A 22,843-nucleotide genomic window follows, 5' to 3' on the forward strand; every position below is an offset into this window, starting at 1 on the left:
CAAAATCATTACATTTTGCTTTAAAAGTTACTAACTTTATAATACATGGTTTAATTAGAACTGTAAGAATATAATCTGACCCTCAATGACAGATTCAAATTAAATATTTACACTGTCTTAATACAGGGGTGTCAAACTCAGTTCATGGAGTGCACTGTCCTGCAGAGTTTAGCTCCAACTAGCTCCAAAACACCTACCTGGAAGTATCTGGGCAGCGTTTAACTCCACTTTTACACATACACTCGCAAACTGGGTGTCAAGTGGGTGACGGAAATTTATTTGGACAGACCCTTGACCCCTCGATTTTGACAGAGGGATCGAGTCTACTTAATATGTATACCTCATGCAGTTCCATAGAGCACAATGCAACTGTATTGTGACGTTACAGTAGATCATGCTTAATTTACCCCCACCCCACACAACTGTAGTGTATGATATTGGAGTTATTTTGACATTTAACCAGATGATACTACCTTAAACTGACTGTTATTACACAGTTAAGAGTTTATTGTATTGTTGTATTTTTCATTTTTTATTTTTTTTTTCTAACAGCCCAATCATACATACAGGGGATAACGTGTGTAAAACAAATTCATTAGGAAAAATAACTGCAAATAATGAAACAGGTCCATTGCAAAGTCCAAGTGATCAAGGGCTTAGGGTGTTCCATTTAAACACATTGCAAGGGTTCCGCCAGTAGTGAGCACTCAATGTAACCAATGACGTACATCCGAGTGAACAAGACAGAGGGAAGTTAGCAAGGGAAGGGTGTAAAAAATGGACTTAAATGCAGCCCTTGTAATCCTGAAAACCTTGATTAACTGGTTCAGATGTGTTTAATTAGAGTTAGAGCTAAACACTGCAGGACAGTGGCCCTCCAGAAACTTTGACATCAAACTTTGAAGTTTGACATCCCTGGTCTAAACCAGTGGTTCTCAAACCTGTCCTGGGGACCCCCCACCACTGCACATTTTGCATGTCTCCCTCATCTAACACACCCAATTCAACTCTTGCAGTCTCTACTAATTAGCTGATGACTTGAATCAGGTGTGTTAGATGAGGGTGACATGCAAAATGTGCAGTGGTGGGGGGTCCCCAGGACAGGTTTGAGAACCACTGGTCTAAACTATCTTCTAAAGAAAACATGTTCAGAATTTTTGCCACTAAATATTCATCTATAATGGCTAATTTTTATAGGCCTCCAGAGCTCCACGTGGTGTGGAATATTCCTCACATTCAACCACCAAAACAAATGTGTCTTCTTAAAGGGGACCTATTATGCCCCTTTTTACAAGATGCAATTTAAGTCTCAGGTGTCCCCAGAAGTTTCAACTCAAAATACCTCACAGATCATTTATTATGTTGTAAATACCCAATGTCTTTTAATGCAAAGGAGCTGCTGCTCCCCACCCCTTATCCAGAATAGTTCCTTCATTCACAGCTGCTGCATGCATCAGATAATCTGATAAAAACTAACAAGACATCTGCTTGGTTTTAATTATCATCTATATCACAATCAGGCTCAGAGACATTGCAGTACTTTTTCATTATTAAAGGTGCTCTAAGCGATCCTGGGTGGAGTAACTTCCTGTTGACGTTCGAAGTGTTGTCAAACAAAACAGAGGCTAGCTAGACCCTCCCTCCTCCTCCTCCTCCTCCTCCCCCTCCCCTCCGTGCTTCCTGAAACAGTCATGAACGCGCATTTAAAATCATTCTTGTCGGTTAATGGCTGGAGCATGTTTATTTTGTTTTATGGTCCAGGCTGCACCAGGTAGTTTTTGTTGCCGTTTTTGGAGCTTGTGGCGACTACAGAGACCGTGTTTTTTTACAGTGTGTTCAGGGGACAGGCAGCTAGCGGATAGCGAGGAGATGTTTGCTGTATGTGACAAAAAAATGTTTTGGCCTAAAAACGTGTGACATCGCTTAGAGCACCTTTAAAGTTTATTATCTGCATGTGTTTTAAAGCTATTTCAGCTTAAACTTCTAACTTATCGTTTTCTGTGCCCACATATCTGAAGCACAAGTTTACATAAACACTGTCAGTTTAGAAAATAACTGATTGTTTCACTAGATAAAACCATTATTCCTTGGCTGGGATCGTGTAGAGCCCTTTGAAGCTGATTTGAAACTGCAATTTGGACCTTCAACCCCTTGGTGGCTGTTGACTATATGGAGAAAAATCCTGGAATGTTTCCTCAAAAAAGGAAACTTTTCTTTTCTACTGAAAAAAGAAAGACAAACATATTGGATGACATGGGGGTGAGTAAATAATCAGCAAATTTTAATTCTGAAGCAAACTAATCCTTTAATCCTTAAAAAAAGTATATTTTTTGGCAAAAATTGTTGGACCTAGCTTTTGATAGCAACTTAAAGTACGCAAAACACCTTAAGAAAAGGTGTGGAATAAAGAGAAGTCAAAGAAAACCCATCTGTCTCAGGAATGAACCAGTCTGCAAAAGGCCAATGGAGTTAGATTAAATGATAACAAGCAGGCCTGGTAGGATTTTCTCAAGTGAACTGACTGACTGACAGGGTAGAGTAGTAGTAAGCTTTTATCAACCTGTTAGACAAGACGTCTCTTGAAAAAGTTGTATGCTCTGACATGCTGGAATGTCTCTGCAGTGCACAGGTTCCATTTCCATGCAGACACACACTCACAGATAATAAATTCAAACCCATAATGAAACAAACAGAAAATCCTGCACCAGTGGTGGCAACATTTCCATGGCTGAATCGGTCTAACTGTTATCTGTGGGAAGGTTTCAATCTTAAAGATGTGAAAGGCTTCTGTGTCTGATCTCATAAACCAGAGACACTCTGAAATATGAGTATCACCTGCCAAACAAACTCCAGTGATCTGCAGTACCTACAGTCATGACTCGTATGTCATACAACACCAAAGACTGCTTCAGCAGATTAAGACTCTCCATGACGGAGGTTTTTCTTTTTCTTTTTGAGATTTACATCCTGTTTGTTACAGTAGGGTTTCCCAACCAATTTCAAATGTTTGATAGGAAATCAATCTTAAGCAAAACCTAGCAAAAGCTAAAAAATTAAGTTGCACTGTAGTTCAAAAGTTGGGCTCAGTAAGACACTTAGGCCTGGGTTCACAGACAAGGCTTAGATTAAGGCCTTGAATTAAGCCAGTATTAGTTTACAGACAAAAGTGTCATTTTCACCAATGTTGCATTTTTTTTTTTTTTTTTTATCAAAAATATAATAAAAACTGTAATATCAATAAATATTACAACAACTTAAAATACTTGTTTTCTATTTAAATATATTTTTAAAATGTAATATATTCCTGTTATGGCAAAGCTCAAATGATGTCATTTTAAAAATGGGGAATTTAGTGGAAATAAGTGCACAGTTCATGTAGTACATGAGGTGAGCATGAAACTGCTTGGTTTATATTCTTTATGTAATTGTATATACTATCCTGCATATTTTAAAATGGTATTGCACACCTGTCGCTGCCAGAATAACTGCCCATTTGTGCTTTATTCGGTTTCTCCTTTTTGTTCTTAACATCTTCCTGCCGCTGTGGTGGAGCGGTGATGAAATATTGTTCTTGTAAATACTTTCCAACATTTCCAAAATAAATGTATCTTTTAAACGCGTGCAAATTATGTGCAGTGGCCAGAAAGGCCACTTAAACAGTGCATTTTGTATTGATCTCTTCTTGTAAACTTGTAAACTGTTTGTCAAAGAACAGTAGGTAATTCGGCTGGAGATTTTTACACAGGTTGTCGAAGAAAAACACAGATGTTCTGGATTCGGATGGCAATAAAATCATAGACTACCCCCTGTAAATGGTGAAAATGCCTTACGTCCCCCTGAGAAACAAGCTACCGTCTGAATAGGGCTTAATATGATGATTTGGTGCTCAAGTAACATTTCTTATTATTAAAAAAAAAAAAGTTTAAGGCACAATATGTAAATTTTCACCACTAGAGGTCACTTATTCTAAACAAAGGCATAGCTTGATGACGCCTTGATTTCGCAGAATCATGGGAGGTGTTGTCTTGATGTCTACAGCCAGTGGAAAAGAATCAAGAACAGTGGAGTTATTATGCCGCAGTCGCCGCTTCCGCTTTTTTGGTCATTCGTATGTGGGGTAAAGCAGTGCTGTTTTATCATATTTAGATACAGTACATTTGTGTGTTGAAAGTTGCTATAATGATACTCTGTGCTTTTGCTCTGCGGCTACTTTGAGACACTTGTTGCACACTGCAGTAAGCTATAGAACGATATTAGGAATGGTAAAACATGGTACTCCCGGTAAATCAAGAAAATGAGATTTAAACAATAAGACTTACTGTGTTGAGCTATTTAAAATGATTAGTTTTCTGTCGATGAATGTATCCATCCAAACAGCTGCTCACCTGTCTAATAAAACACAATGTATTAAAGCATATTTGGTGTTTCCATGGTTTCTACTAAATAAAACTGAATATCGAGGGTAACACGGGTATGATGTCATTGATAGGCAATGCATGGTCTGTGTCCTGGTTAAAAAAATATGTAACATTTATGTGGTTAGTGGTTTTTGGATATTTTAATACAAAATTCTTACATATTGTGCCTTTAATGGCTGCTTAATATTTTTGTGAAAACCATGATTTTTTTTTTTTTTTAAGGATGCTTTGATAAATAGAAAGATTAAAAGAACAGCATTTATTTTTGGTAATAAAATGGTATGCTTTTAGTTCACTTTTTAAAAAATTATTGTCATACTACTAAATTGCTTACCAATTTCAATGCATTGCCACAAGGAGTATGGTAAACAATAAAAATGAGTATAAATAGAGAATATATTGAGAATATATTGTTGCGTTCTTTGTGGCAAAGTAAGAGCAACCTAATGGCTATATTGAAGTAATGATGCATTGACATGGAGCTTGCAGTTCAGTGAGTGAGTCATACATTATGTTGATTCAGAAGCCAGTGAAAGATATGTCAAAAGGTTTTGTGAAGGATTTGTAACTGCTGAGGTTGTGAGTCTTTTTGAATGATTCATTATAAGAACCAACGCACAAGTCATATGTTCATGAATCGGACTACACAAGTCGTGCTGCAAGCTGTTTTTAAGCGTGCAGCACGTGAGGCGGAAAAACAGCTGCGGTCTGTGACACACTTGTGGTGTGTCATGTAAGAAATATGTAAATACAAGTTATGCCTATCAAAAATCTGAATTTGAGAATGTGTTTTTCTGACATGTAATGAACAGAAAAACACATTTTGTATGGCTGCTTACTTCCACTGTCTACTGCCATTAATGTTTTTATCCAAAGCAAACTATACTAATGGTGGGGACAGTTTTCCTGGAGCAACCTGGAGTGTTTTATTGAAGGACTCAATGATTATGAGGAATCACAGTAACTCATGGGTTGCCCCTACCTGAGATTTAAACTGCAACCACTATCTCTGACAACTAAACTGTCTCTATCCCCACTGATGAACAGATGCTGATCACATATATGTGAGTGTAAAAAAGAGATATAGCTGTGTATCTAACACATATAGACAGACAGAAGGTGGGCTGTGAGCTCAATTTACAGCCAAAGTGATGAAAAAAGTAGAGAATGAAAGCAAGCAAAGTTCTTTATTTTGGGCACACAGCTGTCACATGTGTAGCCCATGATACCCTCACATGTACACCCACACAGTATCTCTTTATCTTTGTCTCTTTATCATTCGCTATTTCTTCTTTCTGGATTCAAGTCCAAAGTACTAGAGTCCCCTCCTTACCCCTTAATTTTCACATCAAAGATGATTTTTAAAATGTAGGTAGCATCCTTGGCCCAGCGATCCTACTCTCAATACTAATACATCAACACTCATTACGCTACATATCTATCTTAAGGTGACCAGATTTCTGAAATGGAAACCAAGGGCATTTCCTAGTTCAATAGTCAAAATATCATTTAAAATTTCACTTGCTATTATCTATGAATAAAAAAAAAAAAAAAAAAAAAAAAGGGGACACTATGTTTTGTATATTTTTGTTTTTTAATTGCTGTAGGTTCCATAAAGGAACACTAGTAATAATTATTATTATGGTTACTGACCCTAAGTGTTTTTAATACAGTTCACCAAAAATCACACTATGAAAAGTAGTAAATATCAACCAAGGCGAATAGCAAACAGATCAAAATAGTATTATAACAAAATTATGACTACAAAAACACATTTAAAAAAAAAATAAAATAAATATAAAAACATCTAAATAAAAATGTATTCATCAAATAGTTTTAACATTTTGTAAATGTATATTTTGTATTTAATTTTTTTTTAAACAATTTTATTTAATTGTATTTATTTTCATTTTTTTCACAACAGTGAATATACTATTGCGTAATTAAAACATTTAACTTTTCAAATATTATTTTATGTTTGTGCTGTAGATCTATACTACTCCTAATTAGGCTTGTACTTTAACATTTTAGGCTTATTTTGAGTTTAAATGTTATTGTTAATTTTTTAGTCAAATTATTATTTTTTATCTATACATTTCACAGTGTCATTTCAACCACTTATAGGTAAGATGTTTGAGGGGGAATTACTGTTTTGTAACGGTGGAATTTACAGGAACTTTTAAAATTGTGCGCAAAAATAATTAGTGCATACAATCAGTATTACTTTATTTAACATGAATATTTAGTATGTGATTATTCTGAAACTGATAACAGAGTCTCTTTAGATAATTGAGGATAATAGTGCTCTGCTTTCATTCAAAAATATCAAATTTAGTAAATAGGTTTAAAATGTTTATTTTAAAATTTTCCACAGACCCCCAATTACCATCCTGCAGACCCCAGCTTGAAAACCGTTGTTTTAATTATCAAGTCTAGCTATATCCAGCACTAACAGGTGCATCAAATCAAACATACAGCCATGCAGTCTCCCTAGAAAAACATTTTAATAGGCGTACACAGTCTTTCCCAGCATGAATATGTCCATGTAAAAAGAGGTCAGAAAAGTAACGGTTTATCTGATCCAAATTGATTGGCCTGCACAAAGACCAGACCCGAACCCCTCTGAACACCTACGAGATGAGCTGGAATGCTGACGTTGAGCCAGGCCCCACTTCCAACATGCCTAACATTACTGAGATGTCTGAAAGAGAGCAGTTCTGTGAATATATGTTCTAGTAGAAAGCCCTCCCAGAAAAGTAGAACTGGTTATTAAAAAAAGAACGAACTTCCTTCTCCTCAGGAGACAAAGCAAGCCTTTGCTGCCTGACAATCACTTTACACAGGCATCTGAACTGGATGTTACCACACTCTACACTTTCACGCTCCAGAGAGTACTACTGAACTGATATTTTTTGCAACTCTCTATTTTTTTTGTTTAAACACTCCAGGATTTTTTTTTTCATGCTTCGCAAGTGGGAGATTCCTCTTATTATCACAGTCTCTTTAAAGAAGCAATGTGTCATAGATAGAGTGGGCAGTGAAGAACAGAGCAAGGGAGAGATGTGGAAAGTACACTGAAAATAGAAAGGGAAAGAGATATTGGACAATCACTCGCTGCATGTGTCTGAAAACAGAAACAAGGCCACATGTAGAGATATTTAGCAAACTTTCATCACTGAATGTCACAGAAACACAAAGAGCTCAGGGACGCACACAATGTATTTGATTGTTGTGTGTTAATTGCCCACTGGGACACATAGGGTTCCGTATATGCACATGGTCCCCTTCACTGTCTCGCTCTTTTTCTATTGCTTTCATTCTTTCATAGACAGAATCTCTCTCAGCTTGTAGAATGAGAGATAAGGAGCAGGTGGTGAGCAACAGCACACTAATGGGCTGCCTCTTCAAAATCAGAGAAAGAAGACAGGCTACACATTTGATGTTAGATTTTAGATGCCCCTTGTGAAAAAGAAGTACCCTTTAGCATACTTTTAAAAAGGGTACTTATTACAGAAATAATATAAGTTAAAAGAATATACTTCAGTGCGAACTGAATGTAAAGTTTGACTCTTTTTTGGAAAGTGCAACGATTAATCGCGATTAATCGTTTGCAAAATAAAAGTCTGTGTTTACGTAAAAAATATTATATTATATGTAATATAAAATATATATAAATATATATATTTGTTTAAACATGCATATTTTTCTTAAATTTATACATGTATGTGTGTGTATTTATATATACATAATTATTATACACAGAACACACACATATTACGTAAACACAGACTTTTATTTTGCAAACGATTAATCACGATTAATCGTTGCACATCCACTGCAATTAAATTAGTATGTATTATATGTTACATTTATATTAAATTTAATGTTTAACCAACTTATGACTTAAGTACATATTTATGTGAAATGTGAACTTGTATGTCATGTTTTAAAATATTTTACACATTTGTAATGAAGTTGCAATTTAGTACATTTAAAATACATAAACTTTAAAATGTAATACTGAATAAAACAATATAGTTTAAATTATAATCAAGTGGTTTATATGTGCTTTAGTATTTTAGTGAAGACATGAAAATACAAAGTGACTTCATGAGTATTAGTTTGTATATTTACGTGTGGTTCTACTTACGTTTTCATACACACCGAGACAATACAATATTAACAGCACTGAAACAAATTATTTACATATGAACAACTTATAGATGTACAAATGTGTATGAATCCTTATTTATCAATTTTAAAATTGTGGCATCAATATTTTGATTCTAATTTATTCATTTATATCAATGACAATAAAATTATGTTTTCAGTCGCATTTGAATAGGATGAAGACGAATAGGAATATCCACAAAAACTTTAAACAAAATCCAACTAAGAAACACGCAGGAGAATCACAAGGTGTAAAGATACACAACCACATAAACATAAACAAGACTGAACGGTTTAGTCAAAATTTTCTGAAGAGACTCTTTAATTTAGGCTTTACTCGCATGTAAATATTGATCAGCGAACATAAACAGAAGCTCAACCTAACGTGACACAAAAGAACAAACCTCTTCCTATAGTTCAAATGTGCTGTGTAACACACGAGAATGAACCTCATTGGTTACGCAGCATGTTTCAGCTTTCGGAAAAGGTTTGTAAATTAGGACTAAAAAAATTAGGACTAAACCGCTCGATTCATATGGAATAGTTTTCTGATCCCTTTATGAACTTTTTGAAGCGTCAAAGTTGTCGTTGCAAAGGCAGTAAATGGACGACGAGACATCTCTCAGATTTCATCAAAAAGATCTTCATTTGTGTTCCGAAGATGAACGAAAGTCTTACAGGTTTAGAATGACATGAGGGTGAGTTATTAATGACAGAATTTTCATTTTGGGGTGAACTAACCCTTTAAATGGTGCTCTGTACCTCATACAAAACTATTATATACCGCCAGAGAGGACTGCAACTGCAACACATCGTCATTTGAACTACTCTTGGTATCCCTTTTGACATTTTTGCAATAAATAAATTATTGTGATTCCACTTGTCTGTTAGGTTTATAACTCTACATATTTTTAAGAAATGATTATGGGTAGGTTTAGAGGTAGGAGTGGGATAACCAGCTCAAAATATCTTTTAAATGCTATATTGTAACTAAGTGTCATTTTTCTACAATTTTTGGTCAGTTACGCTTTACATATACTTTTTATATTCTCTATAAAATGGTTATGTTTGGGTTTTGGGGTAGGGTTAAGGGTTCTACAATTTATCTATAAAGTGGTAAAATGGTATTTATACAAATATCTTTATGATATAAAAGATTAATAAATATTTTAAGTTTTTTTTTTTTTTTTTAGCTGTAAATATGTAAAAAAAAAATTGTTTAAATGCTGTCAATATGTGTATATTGTACAGTAGTACATTTTTCAGCATTGATCCACAGGGTTGCCAACTCTCACGTTATTGTGATGTAAACATTGTAACATGTCACTAAACTTAATGAAATTTTGTTTAGTTACCAAATGTTTTGACAATCACAGTACACTTATTGTGATGCAAGGTTTCATTATTCACATCTCTTTTTTGCACAAGTCAAAATCTACCTCAAGTGAGCATAATAAGCTATTGAGACCAGGCTAAAAAATAAGTGCACTTCATTTTAACAAGGGTTATAAGGAGTCTATACCCAAAATTCAATATAATCAGCAGGAATTAAGTGAATTTGCTTTTGATTTATAGGGCTTGGATATATTTTTTATTTTTTTTTACATTAGTAAAGCTAAATATCTGTAGAATCCTGATGTAGCTTTTAAATAATTATGTTTGGGATATTACAGGCAAGAACCCACTGAAACTATGAATTCTATCCCTAGTATTAATTCTAAGACCCTTGTGAGCAGCAACAAATCCAAACAATGAAATAAATTCTAGCACAAAGGTCATGTCTGAAACCATGTTTATGTTGTATAGTAGCAGAACTGCAACAGACTATTAAACCACAGCTGAACCTCAATTTAAATATGTTACACAACAAACAACAACCTCTAGTTATCCACTGAGGATTCTACTGTTATTTACTATTGACCAGCTTTATAGAACTGTTACCCGTTATCGGAGTGTCTATTTACTGTTGCCCGCCTCGTTGGTAGTGGCTATTTACAAAAGCTGATTGAGCCAGACAAAATTACAAAAGAACTCCTGCTGATAACTGGAACAGTAGCATGGTGAATAAGGCGGGTGGTGCTGGCTTTTGATGCGACTAACCAAAACTTGAATCTGCCTTTTTCCCAAACACATTCTTATCTGTTTTCCCATCGCATACCAGCTTGGATAAACAATTTCAAATCAAAATTAAGAAAATATTTGAAAAGTGTAACTAAGTGCCTAAAGATTATTAATTTGTGGGAATAAAGTGTAAAAATGGGTAGGGTTAGGAATAGAAGTAGTGGAGGGCTTTAGAAGTTAAGGACAAGTAGGAGACAGCATCCATTTAATTTTAATAATAAAATGCACTGAATATGTTATTATTGCATGCTATTTTATAATATGCTTGTTTTATAATATACTACAATACACTGAGGTGTAAATAGTATCTGCCTCAATTCACACCAAGTATAAATAGCATCTAAAAACTTTTTGCACTTGGTGCAAAAAGCACCTAACACTTACATTTACTCAAAATAAAAGTGTGTGAAAGCTAATCAACCAAATCAGAGCCTGATTTTTGGAAAACAAAGCTAAAACAATTAGTATTGTAACTAAGTTGAGAAACTAAATGTCAATTAACTGAATTATTAATTAGTTTTTTTGGATGCAGTCAGTTAATAATCTGATGCTAACAGCTTTTCGTCATCAATCAGATTTGATCATATGAATATGTATGTGTGAATTATCAATTCTTTGTACTCCAACATTGTGTCATATAACAAGCCCAGCTCCTTCTTCTCCTTTTCATTTGTTACATCTGCGATCAGTGAAGTGTGTTGGCCTTTAGATCCCACAATGCCTCAAATTTACAGCTTTGCAGGGCAGTGACCCCAAAACTGGACGAAACCCCAGACGGCAGGCCAATTGAGGGACTCAAAGTGTTGTCGACTATAAAGGGAGCAGAACGAGAGGCCCACTTGTAAGTGAGCCCCCTCCCTCCCCTATCAAATCCAGCAGAGATGGAGAGGGTCTGCCACGAGCCTTCTGCACCCTTACAACTATCACTCTCTGTTCACGTCTGCCACCCTCTTAACCCTAAAATCTCTCTTTCCCTTCATATTGATATCTGTCTCTCTCTTCTTCTGCATTTGGGCCCCCTTCATCCTTCATGTTGCAGTCTTTATCCCTGGGGAGTATGTGTGGGGGGTCAGGGTTAGGCAGGTGCAGAGCCAGCAAGAGAGACTGAAAGCAAGAGAAAGAAGGGGTGGACGGGGGACCGCTCTCCGTCTGTCACCCAGCTCTGTTTCATTAACTACCCCCTCCCAATGCAGGATTCAGAGTGGACCAGACTAATAACTAACCAGGATACTGTATATGTATTTAAATAACAGATCCGGACTAATAGCAGACTGATATTTTGAGATTATCAGCATCAGGCAATATCCATGTCTGGTCAATTTACAGAAGTATTTGATTTTAAACTTCGTCAGATCCAAATTCTACTGGCCATTGTGTCATAGCATTTTCTGTTTTATTATTATTATTAGTGAATTTTCAGTTAATACTATGTAAAATATATTTGCGTTTCAGCAATTTTATGTACCAGGGTTGTGAACCTTAGAAATTAATTGTATCCCTTTTAAATTCTGGTTCAATTCAATTCAACAGAAAAAGAATTATGATACAGATATGTGTTAGTATGACAGCCTTATTTGAAAGTTTAAAATATTTACATTATAGTACGTAAATGAATTTGATAAAAATATTTTGTCATCCAACATCAGAGTCTGATAGCCTCCTGGAAGTGCTATGCAAGGAAAGCTATGACAGTTGAGTGTATGGAGTGCATCAAGTGCATCATCCAGATATCAAAACATGCCTAATAGTGCAAATTCAGTTCGAATTGCAACTCATAAATTGAAAGAGAACAAATTCTTAAATTGAATTTCATCCAATACCGCTGTGCACATTTAATTTGCTATCGCTGAATTGTATTACAGTATATGTATAGGTGCTACACTGGCTATTGAAAAAGCAATATTGGCCATCCATTACCTGAGATATCTGAGATTACCCGAGATTGATTTTATCAATTGTTGTCTTTTTGCGCCTGCACATGTACAGAGTTACACCACACCAAACTGAAACATACAGAAACTGTTAGCAAAAAGAGCAGAAATCCTACCTTGTCAAAAAGAGACTTCCATTGCTGAGAGAAGCATTTGTGTAAGACAGAGAAAGAGGAAGAAGAAAGGAATGAACACAGAGATATAACTGAGAAAAAGATGACCCAACCTAAAATTAATCTCTGTTCTCAACAACATAAATCATACATCTGCACATGGTCACTTACGTCCTCTGGAGCTACAGGAAGGACATCAGTGCTCTCCAGCACCTCAATCTCTTCTCCCTCTGCGTGAGCAGCGACGGCTGGGGATGAGTTCACCATAGCCCCTCTGCCCCTCTCAAGCCACTCAAAAAACGATTATCTCCTCTCATAAAGTTCTGCCATGATGTCCTCCACATATATGGTTTTGACAACTCAGAACTTCACGCAGAGCTAAATTGGCATTATTCCAGCTCTGTCATACTAATATCCTATGGCAAGTGAGTTTATCCCAAACTAAGTGGATATGTGGAGTTTCTCCTCGCTTCCATATTTCATTTAGACACTATAAATCCACAGCACGCAACACATAAGTTCGCGTTAGATTTTTAAACACGTCTGTCTTTCCCAGTAGCGTCTGGCTTCATCCTTAAACTGTCACCTGCAAGAGAAACATCATTTCTTTCTCAAATCCCTTTATGGTAGCTTGTGTGTTGTATTAAATTATCACCATCCAGTGTCGTGCCTGGCGTGCTTTTTCTCAAACAGAAGGTATTGACACCAAACAGAAAGCGATAAACGAAATGATCAGGTCAGCAACGGTTTGTCGTGTTTATCGTACCAACGTAAAACCACGCAAGACTAAAAACAACACCGTGTGAAATGGGTAAGTGTTAATTTGTGATGCGTCATTGTACCTTGCTGTTGTTTCGCATCCACAGCCCGTGCCAGCAGTGCCCGAGAGAAGCGACTCCTGCCAGCATCCACAGAGCGCTTTGCCAAAGTTCACTATGACCGAGAGGAGCGCAGACAGCATGGGGAGGTAAGTGAGAGGCACCCGCCTCCTTTTAATGATACTCGTCATGTGGGCGATTTTACAAGTGCTTGTCTCAAGTGATGGGAGATTAATAGATGCGCGGTAATATCTTTCATCATGTTCGTTTGTGTAGTTTATTATATGCTGTTGCGGTTTTGCACTTGGATTTGTTTACTGGATCGATAAATTACATCTATTTACAGCGACTAGGGTAATTTAAAACAAACGGACTAAAAGTCATGTGGTTCTGAATGTAAGCAGACTCACACAGAAGTTACTTTCAAACCAAGCAGCTTTCTGTTGGTCAAAGTAGCGAATTCGCGTGACCATGCTTGAACCAAGTATGCCACACGAATCCTGAAAAGTGACGCCAAAGCGTCTCTATCGCCCCCAGGTGGTTGATCCCAGAATAGGTCATAAACCCCACCCTCTCCATATAATGTAATGGGACTCGAGACAAACTAAACAATCAAATTATACTTCAATTCCCCCCCCCCCAAAGATGGTTTCTGTCATTTTAGGCAGTTTTTATCACGCTGATGTAAGTTCAAGTGTTTGTTTTTTTAGTAACAGACATAGGTATGTCTGTTACAGACAACTGTAACAGACATAGGCCGGTAAGAGCTGTGCATGTAAACCTCACTCCCCGGATCTCAAGAGGCGCTTTAGCAACTGATACTAGAGACTGTGGTCTTTAGCCTCCTTGTTAGAGCGCCCGAATCCAGTGCTGGCGGACCTGGGTTCGAGCCCCACTTAGAGCAGGCGGTTCGAACTGGAGGGGTTACAATGGTGCCGTGACCTGGATGGGAGTGAGGTTTAGGGGGGTGAGTGTAACGGACATAGGCCGGTAAGAGCTGTGCATGTTAACCTCACTCCTCGGATCTCAAGAGGTGCTCTAGAGACTGCGGTCTTTAGCTTCCTTGTTAGAGCGCCCGACTCCAATGCCAGCGGACTCAGGTTTGAGCCCCACTTAGAGCGGGCGGTTCGAACTGGAGGGGTTACACAACCATTCAACCATCTGAGGTAACGTAGTTAGCCTACTTCATTGAGTATTTCCATTTTATGCAACTTTACACATTTATTAATAGTAAATTAATAATTAATACATTTAAGATCATCATGTCTGCAGTGAACAATATAGAGCAGACCTAGTGGAGTCACTATATATGTATATGTGTATATATATATATATATATATATATATATATATATATATAGTATGTTTTAATGGATCACGCTACAAACATAACGATCTTATAATACATGATGCATTGCTGTGTCCGTTATCCCATAGGCTGCAAAATCAATTATATTCATATATTTATTGTGCAACATTCCCAATTTTTCTGATGCATGTCCTTTATTTAATTTCATATGTTGGTATTAATTCAGTGTTTATAATGCTAATACTTGAACTTCAAAGAATTTTAACCCAACCTGACTGGGTTTCTAGAGAGCAAAGGTTTTGTGAAAAAAGTGGAAGACTTAAACACAAAGTCTGTAAAATAAACTATTAAAAGGATTTGATGATCACTAGTGATAGTTTTGTATTCTGTGTTGTCATCATTCAAGTTTGATTTCAAGTTTGATTTGTTTTAATGTACGTTTTCTTTTTAACAAAGAAGATGAAATTGCCATAGAAACTAGTGGACTGCCGAGTCGCTTTCACCCCAAAATGGCGGAAACGCAGGACCGCTGCTGGGCCCCAGTGTTGCAATGGAACATTCTATTGAGTGTCGCTTCTTGTTAGTGTATATTCTTTGGCGATACAGACCCTCTCATCTCCCTATAATATACAATCTCTGCTCTTATCTCCCTATAATAATACGATCTCTGATCGCGTCTCCTTTAGGACCCCGAGTGATCCCATTGGTTCAAGAGACTTTTAATGGGTAGTATTTTATAATTCCTGCAAAATAACGTTATGCTTTATATAGTTTAAAATGCGTTATAATCAACATTAATTTATTTTAAATTACATATACTAGTAGTATATAACTGAACTCAAGCTATAGGTTGTGAAATCAAGCATTTCTCCTTCTTACTATTTTTTAGTAAGCTTATGTACTAGCATAGCATACATTTACCCGATTTGCCTGCTAGCTTAGCTTATATTATATTAGGTATGTGTTTTGCTTCCAATATCTGTTTACAGTTTGTTTTATTATGCAATACATAGGCATTCATTTTATATTTCAAGCATGTTGTTTGTGCACTTAATTCAATAAACATACAATGAAATATTTAAATTAGTTAAGACAATTTCTCATGACAGCGGCTTCACTATCTACAATAGAAGAGAGTGAAGGTGCGTCGTCCATCTTTTTTTACAGTCTATAGCTTGAACCCGTTGAGACTTCTCGATCGTAAAACTGTCACCACACCTTTATACAACAGTAAATGAAAGAAAGGTTTCGCAGTCAAAATTGAGTCATTTTAATAGAAATCCATGCAAATAAAAATTTTGAAATCACAGATTTCATATTGGGTTGACCAAAAGGTTTGAAAGTGGTTTGAAAAGGGGTTTTGGTTTGAAAGTGACTTTATACATTACTACACTATTGAAAATGTACCTTTTTTGTGACCACAATGTGACCACACCTTAAGTTAAATAACTTACATTTTAGACAACATTTCAAGTCGCTTAGCCCGTGTCTGAATATGCTTGCTTCCCAAATGTAGTAAGCAGAAAAACACTTTGTGAGATAAGTAGGCCTATATATGTCTAAATTCACAGTAGGGCTACTCGTTAAACAGTAGGTGAAAAGTAGCCGAATGACCTACTACTTCCGGTGAGATTCTGAAGTGTGCGTCTGAGGAACACTTTACTATCCCATGAGGACACAGGAGAGGAGAAGTTATGAATGATAGTGAAGCACACAGCTCTCACTGGTAGGTCATGTGACAGTGACAGCATGGGGATATAGTACATATGAATTTCATTCATACTACCCATTTATATGCCCATACTATATAGAATGTACTTTTTTTAACGGATGCATAGTAATTTTTTTAAACCAAATGTAGTATCTACTAGACAGTATGCAATTTCTGATGTAGCTTTAGTCTATTTTTCTTCCACAATGAAAATAGTTCTATCCAAAGCCAGAGCAGGATCAGGCTTTGGACAGGTGTTTGATTTTTTAAGTTTTACCACACTCACCATCATTGTGTTGTTCTGACTATCTACAGGGCTGTGATTACCTGTGGCCTTCTACCCGTCAGCTAAAAACATATTGAGGATTATATAATTTTCTCTAATTAACCACTTTTAAAATGCATATGGAAAAGGCTTCCTCGTCCAACACATTTTTTAAAATCAGTGTAGTGTGAGTAAATTTAGCATGCTTGTTCCCCACAGTATCTCTTGGCACTGGTCCTGAGAATGTATTTCCATGGTAACATATAGACCTTAGTTATTTATAGCATAAAACACCTACACAAGCGTTTTTAGACTTGGGAGTTTCTCTATACAATTGCCAGGCATATTCCAAAAAGAAAAGAAAAAAGTTATACCTGAGAGAAGAGAGGTTTGGGATTATTTTCACATTTATTCTGTGAAATGATGCACCTTTACATTATTAGACCTACATAACATAATTATTCACACTCATGTACTGTATGTGAATATGATTTATGTCTGAAATGAAGTACAAACCTGATTCCAAAAAAGTTGGGACACTGTACAAATTGTGAATAAAAAAGGAATGCAATAATTTACAAATCTCATAAACTTATATTTTATTCACAATAGAATATAGATAACATATCAAATGTTGAAAGTGAGACATTTTGAAATATCATGCCAAATATTGGCTCATTTTGGATTTCATGAGAGCTACACATTCCAAAAAAGTTGGGACAGGTAGCAATAAGAGGCTGGAAAAGTTAAATGTACATAGAAGGAACAGCTGGAGGACCAATTTGCAACTTATTAGGTCAATTGACAACATGATTGGGTATAAAAAGAGCCTCTTTGGCTTGCTTAGTTGGGGCAACTTGACATTTGATATTCAATAGTATTCTTGACATTCAACAGTGCTTTGATCTGCCTGCATTGACACTCTTATTTAAGAGCTGCTGTGCAGCCAAATTATGTACCAGTTATCAAAGCTGCTTTGACACAATCTGCATTGTAAAAAGCGCTATATAAATAAAGGTGACTTGACTTGACTCAGAGTGGCAGTGTCTCTCAGAAGTCAAGATGGGCAGAAGATCACCAATTCCCCCAATGTTGCGGTGAAAAATAGTGGAGCAATATCAGAAAGGAGTTTCTCAGAGAAAAATTGCAAAGAGTTTGAAGTTATCATCATCTACAGTGCATAATATCATCCAAAGATTCAGAGAATCTGGAACATCTCTGTGCGTAAGGGTCAAGGCCGGAAAACCATACTGGATGCCTGTGATCTTCGGGCCCTTAGACGACACTGCATCACATACAGGAATGCTACTGTAATGGTAATCACAACATGGGCTCAGGAATACTTCCAGAAAACATTGTCGGTGAACACAATCCACCGTGCCATTCGCCGTTGCCGGCTAAAACTCTTTAGGTCAAAAAAGAAGCCATATCTAAACATGATCCAGAAGCGCAGACGTTTTCTCTGGGCCAAGGCTCATTTAAAATGGACTGTGGCAAAGTGGAAAACTGTTCTGTGGTCAGATGAATCAAAATTTTAAAGTTATTTTTGGAAAACTGGGATGCCATGTCATCCGGACTAAAGAGGGCAAGGACAACCCAAGTTGTTATCAGCGCTCAGTTCAGAAGCCTGCATCTCTGATGGTATGGGTTTGCATGAGTACGTGTGGAATGGGCAGTTTACACATCTGGAAAGGCACCATCAATGCTGAAAGGTATATCCAAGTTATAGAACAACATATGCTCCCATCCAGACGTTGTCTCTTTCAGGGAAGACCTTGCATTTTCCAACAGGACAATGCCAGACCACATACTGCATCAATTACAACATCATGGCTGCGTAGAAGAATGATGGCCAGCCTGCAGTCCAGATCTTTCACCCATAGAAAACATTTGGCGCATCATAAAGAGGAAGATGCGACAAAGAAGACCTAAGACAGTTGAGCAACTAGAAGCCTGTATTAGACAAGAATGGGACAACGTTCCTATTCCTAAAATTGAGCAACTTGTCTTCTCAGTCCCCAGACGTTTGCAGACTGTTATAAAAAGAAGAGGGGATGCCACACAGTGGTAAACATGGCCTTGTCCCAACTTTTTTGAGATGTGTTGATGCCATGAAATTTAAAATCAACTTATTTTTCCCTAAAATGATAAACACATAGATGACATGTATGTATGTTGTATTCTGAATAAAATATTGAAATTTGAAACTTCCACATCATTGCATTCTGTTTTTATTCACAATTTGTACAGTGTCCCAGCTTTTTTGAAATCAGGTTTGTACAAAGATTATTGACAAACACCTGAATGTTTATGCTATAAAGATTAGGTGAATGAGTATCATTTTTTGCGAAAGCAAATTGTTGCAGTTTTGCAAGTGGAATTTTTGCCCAGTCTCGCCTATTACAAGACAACTGGTCAACAGTTTGTGGTTGTCATTGTCTGATTCTACTTTTCATGACAGGTCATATACAGGTGCATCTCAATAAATTAGAATATCATGAAAAAGTTATTTTTTTTCTGTAATTTAATTCAAAAAGTAAAACTTAAATATATTCTAGATTTATTAGACAAAGTAAAATATTTCCAGACTTTTTTGTTTTCATTTGAATGATTACAGCTTGCTGCTCATCAAAATAATAAAAAAAATCAGTATCTCAAATTATTAGAATATTTAATTTCAAGTTCTATTAAATTACCATTCTCAGGGTATAAATATTGGGTTTAGGTCAGTAATCCCAACAGCAGTCATGGGGAAGTCTGCTGACTTGACAGTTGTCCAGAAGACGATCATCAAGACCCTCTACAATGAGGGTAAGCCACAGAGGGTCATTGCTGAAAGAGCTGGCTGTTAGCAGAGTGCTGTGCCAAGGCACATTCATGGAAAGTTGACTGGAAGGAAAAAGTGTGGTAGGAAAAGGTGTACAAGTGAAAGGAATGACCGCAGGCTTGAGAAGATTGTCAGGCGAAGCCGATTCAAGAACTTAGGAGAGCTTCAAAAGGAGTGGACTGAATCTGGTGTCAGTGCATCAAGAGCCACCACACACAGACGTCTTCAGGAAATGGGCTACAACTGTTACATTCCATGTACCAAGCCACTTCTGAACCAAAGACAACATCAGAAGTGTCTTACCTGGGCTAAGGAGAAAAAGAACTGGACTGTTGCTCAGTGGTCCAATGTCCTCTTTTCAGATGAAAGTAAATTTTGCATTTCATTTGGAAATCAAATTCCCAGAGTCTGGAGGAAGATGGAGAGGCACAGAAACCATGATGCTTGAAGTCCAGTGTGAAGTTTCCACAGTCAGTGATGATTTGGGCTGCCATGTCATCTGCTGGTGTTGGTCCACTGTGTTTTCTGAAGTCCACAGTCAATGCAGCCATCTACCAGGAAATTTTAGAGCACTTCATGCTTCCTTCTGCTGACAAGCTTTATCGAGATGCTGATTTCATTTTCCAGCAGGACTTGGCATCAAAGCAAAGTCCTATCAAAGCAACCTGGGCTTCCATTACACCTGAGCAGTGCCACAGGCTGATTGCCTCCATGCCACGCCTCATTGATGCAGTAATTCATGCAAAAGGAGGCCCAACCAAGTATTCAATGCATAGAAATAAACATACTTTTCACAAGCCTGACATTTCTTTTTAAAATATCCTTTTTTTTTTTTAATTGATCTTATGAAGTATTCTAATTTATTGAGATAGTGAATTGGTGGGTTTTTGTTAAATGTGAGCCAAAATCATCATAATTAAAAGAATCAAAGACTTAAAGTACCTCAGTCTGTGTGCATAGAATTTATTTAATACACAAGTTCCACAATTTGAGTTGAATTAATGAAATAAATGAACTTTTCCACGATATTCTAATTTATTGAGATGCACCTGTATTTTCAATAAGAGATCTGGATTGCAGGCAGGTCAGTCAAGCACATCCTTTCTATAGTGTAGAGCAGGGGTTCCCAAACACATTCCTGGAGCCTCCCCAACACTGCATGTTTTCCATGTCTCCTTAATCAAACACACCTGATTCAGATCATCAGCTCATTAGTCAAGACTCCAAGACCTGAAATGGGTGTGTCACACAAAGGAGACATGCAAAATGTGCAGTGCTGGGGAGGCTCCAGGATTGTGTTTGGGAACCCCTGGTCTAGAGTGTCTAGGAAACCACTCTGGTGTAGCACGTGCAGAATGAGGCCTGGCATTGTTTTGCTTCCCAGGAAAGATGTCATCTTGATGGCAGTATATGTCTCTGTACAATCCCAATATACACCTCCACATCAATGGTACTTTTATACATATGCAAGTCACCCATACCGTTTGCACTGATGCACCTCCATACTCTGATATGCTTTTATACCTGATGCGGAATCAAATTTCCACAAATTTCCACTGAATTTTGGAAGATCTGAGATGAACTTGGGCCCAAAGAACTCGGCAGCATCTTTGCATTGAACAGATAAATAGCTTTCTCTTTGTGTAAGTTGCATTTCTTGATGCAGTGGCAGACTGTTAAGTGACAACAGTTTTCCAAAGGGCACCCAAGCCCATGTGGCTATATTTAACACAGCAGCATTATGGTTTCTCATGCAGTGTCATCTGAGGGCTTGAAGGTCACGCACATTCAACAAGAAGTTTCCTGCCTTGCCTTACACAGCCTGAGATTTCTCTGGATTCCCTGAATCTTTTTTTTTTTTTTTTTTTTTTTTTTACAGTGTTTTGTATGGTAGATGGTGAGAGACCTAAATACTTTGCAATATTGTATTGAGAAATGGGATTTTTGAATTGTTTGACAATTCTCTTATGAAATTTGGCACAAAGTGATGAGCCATGACCCATATTTGCTTGCAAAGACAGATGCTCCTTTTACACCAACACAATACCCTCACTTATTACCAATTCACCTGCTCACCGTGGAGTGTTTCAAAACAGTTTTACTTAGATATTCTGTAATCTTTTCAGTTTTATTTTGCCTCTGTCCCAACTTTTTTGGAGTCTATCCACACTCCTGGGACCCTCTCAGATGCCCATGGAAATTTTTCATGTAAAGATTGTACTGCTTGCCTTCATTATATAAAAAATGTAAATCTTTTACACACCCAATTTTTTGGAAAAAACTACAAAATTAAACAATTGATTACATGCAAAACTACACATGTGATATACATAATTATGTGTCCCTGTCCCCTGCTGTATGTTGGAAAAACAAAACGTGCATTTGCGCACTAGAATTATAGAACACATGAGTGCCATTAGGAGACAAGATTACACTTTTTTTTCACATCTGTAAAACATTCTCTTTCTGACTTCAAGTTTCTGGGCATTGAGAGGGTTCTGCCACATAGGAGAGGGGGTAACTGTGACAAAAACTATTACAAAGAGAGGCTTTTTGGATTTTTGAGCTGAAATGGTTAACCCCTTACTGTATTTAATGAAGGTTCAAGAGGTAAATAAAGGTAAATAAAGGTTCAAGAGAATTAACAAATCACAGATTCTTGATTTTATTGCATTTTACAAAATGCCCCAACTTTTCTGGAATTGGGGTTGTAAATACTTGATTCTGCATTTATTAAGGTCTGTGGTGAGGAGAGAGTATAGAAATGAGTGTAGCTCAATACTGCCTTCTTGTGTATGATTTGTATAAGTGCAACAGATGAACCAGAAAACAACTCAATGAAAACAAATGCTTTATTTAAAGCAATTTACACAGATATATTTTAAATTGTTATTAAGAGAGATTGAAGAAAGGCAATACTAGAGTATTATATTTAATCTGTTTTCCTGTCCCTTGGCAGTAGGTTCAAGCAGAGTTAACTTTTGTAAATGTTCTAAGCCTAAGGCAATGCAAAACTGAACCACAATGATCAAACGCTGAAGAAGCACATTACATTTTCGCATGTGCCATTCAGTTTAAAGGTGTCCTCAGTAATATTTAATTTTTACACAAAAACATGACTAGTATTTTTGGAAAAAGTCTTAAAAACTGCTTGCTTACG

The 22,843-nt window shown here is 36.7% G+C and overlaps 1 protein-coding gene across 1 annotated transcript in view; it reads right to left on the minus strand.

Moving 5' to 3' along the window:
* rhbdl3 (rhomboid, veinlet-like 3 (Drosophila)) overlaps nucleotides 1-14,027 on the minus strand; it is a 93,898-nt gene extending 79,871 nt beyond the window's left edge. Inside the window, exons 1-3 of the mRNA XM_048198434.1 lie at nucleotides 13,596-14,027; nucleotides 12,925-13,339; nucleotides 12,757-12,780 (exon numbers count right to left, since the gene is read on the minus strand). Coding sequence (XP_048054391.1) covers nucleotides 12,757-12,780; nucleotides 12,925-13,020 — 120 coding nt within the window. The 5' untranslated portion in view covers nucleotides 13,021-13,339; nucleotides 13,596-14,027. The remainder of the gene's footprint in view (nucleotides 1-12,756; nucleotides 12,781-12,924; nucleotides 13,340-13,595) is intronic.
* Nucleotides 14,028-22,843: the final 8,816 nt, after the last annotated feature.

This window comes from Megalobrama amblycephala, linkage group LG7, assembly GCF_018812025.1.
Source record: "Megalobrama amblycephala isolate DHTTF-2021 linkage group LG7, ASM1881202v1, whole genome shotgun sequence".
Lineage (NCBI taxonomy): Eukaryota > Metazoa > Chordata > Actinopteri > Cypriniformes > Xenocyprididae > Megalobrama > Megalobrama amblycephala.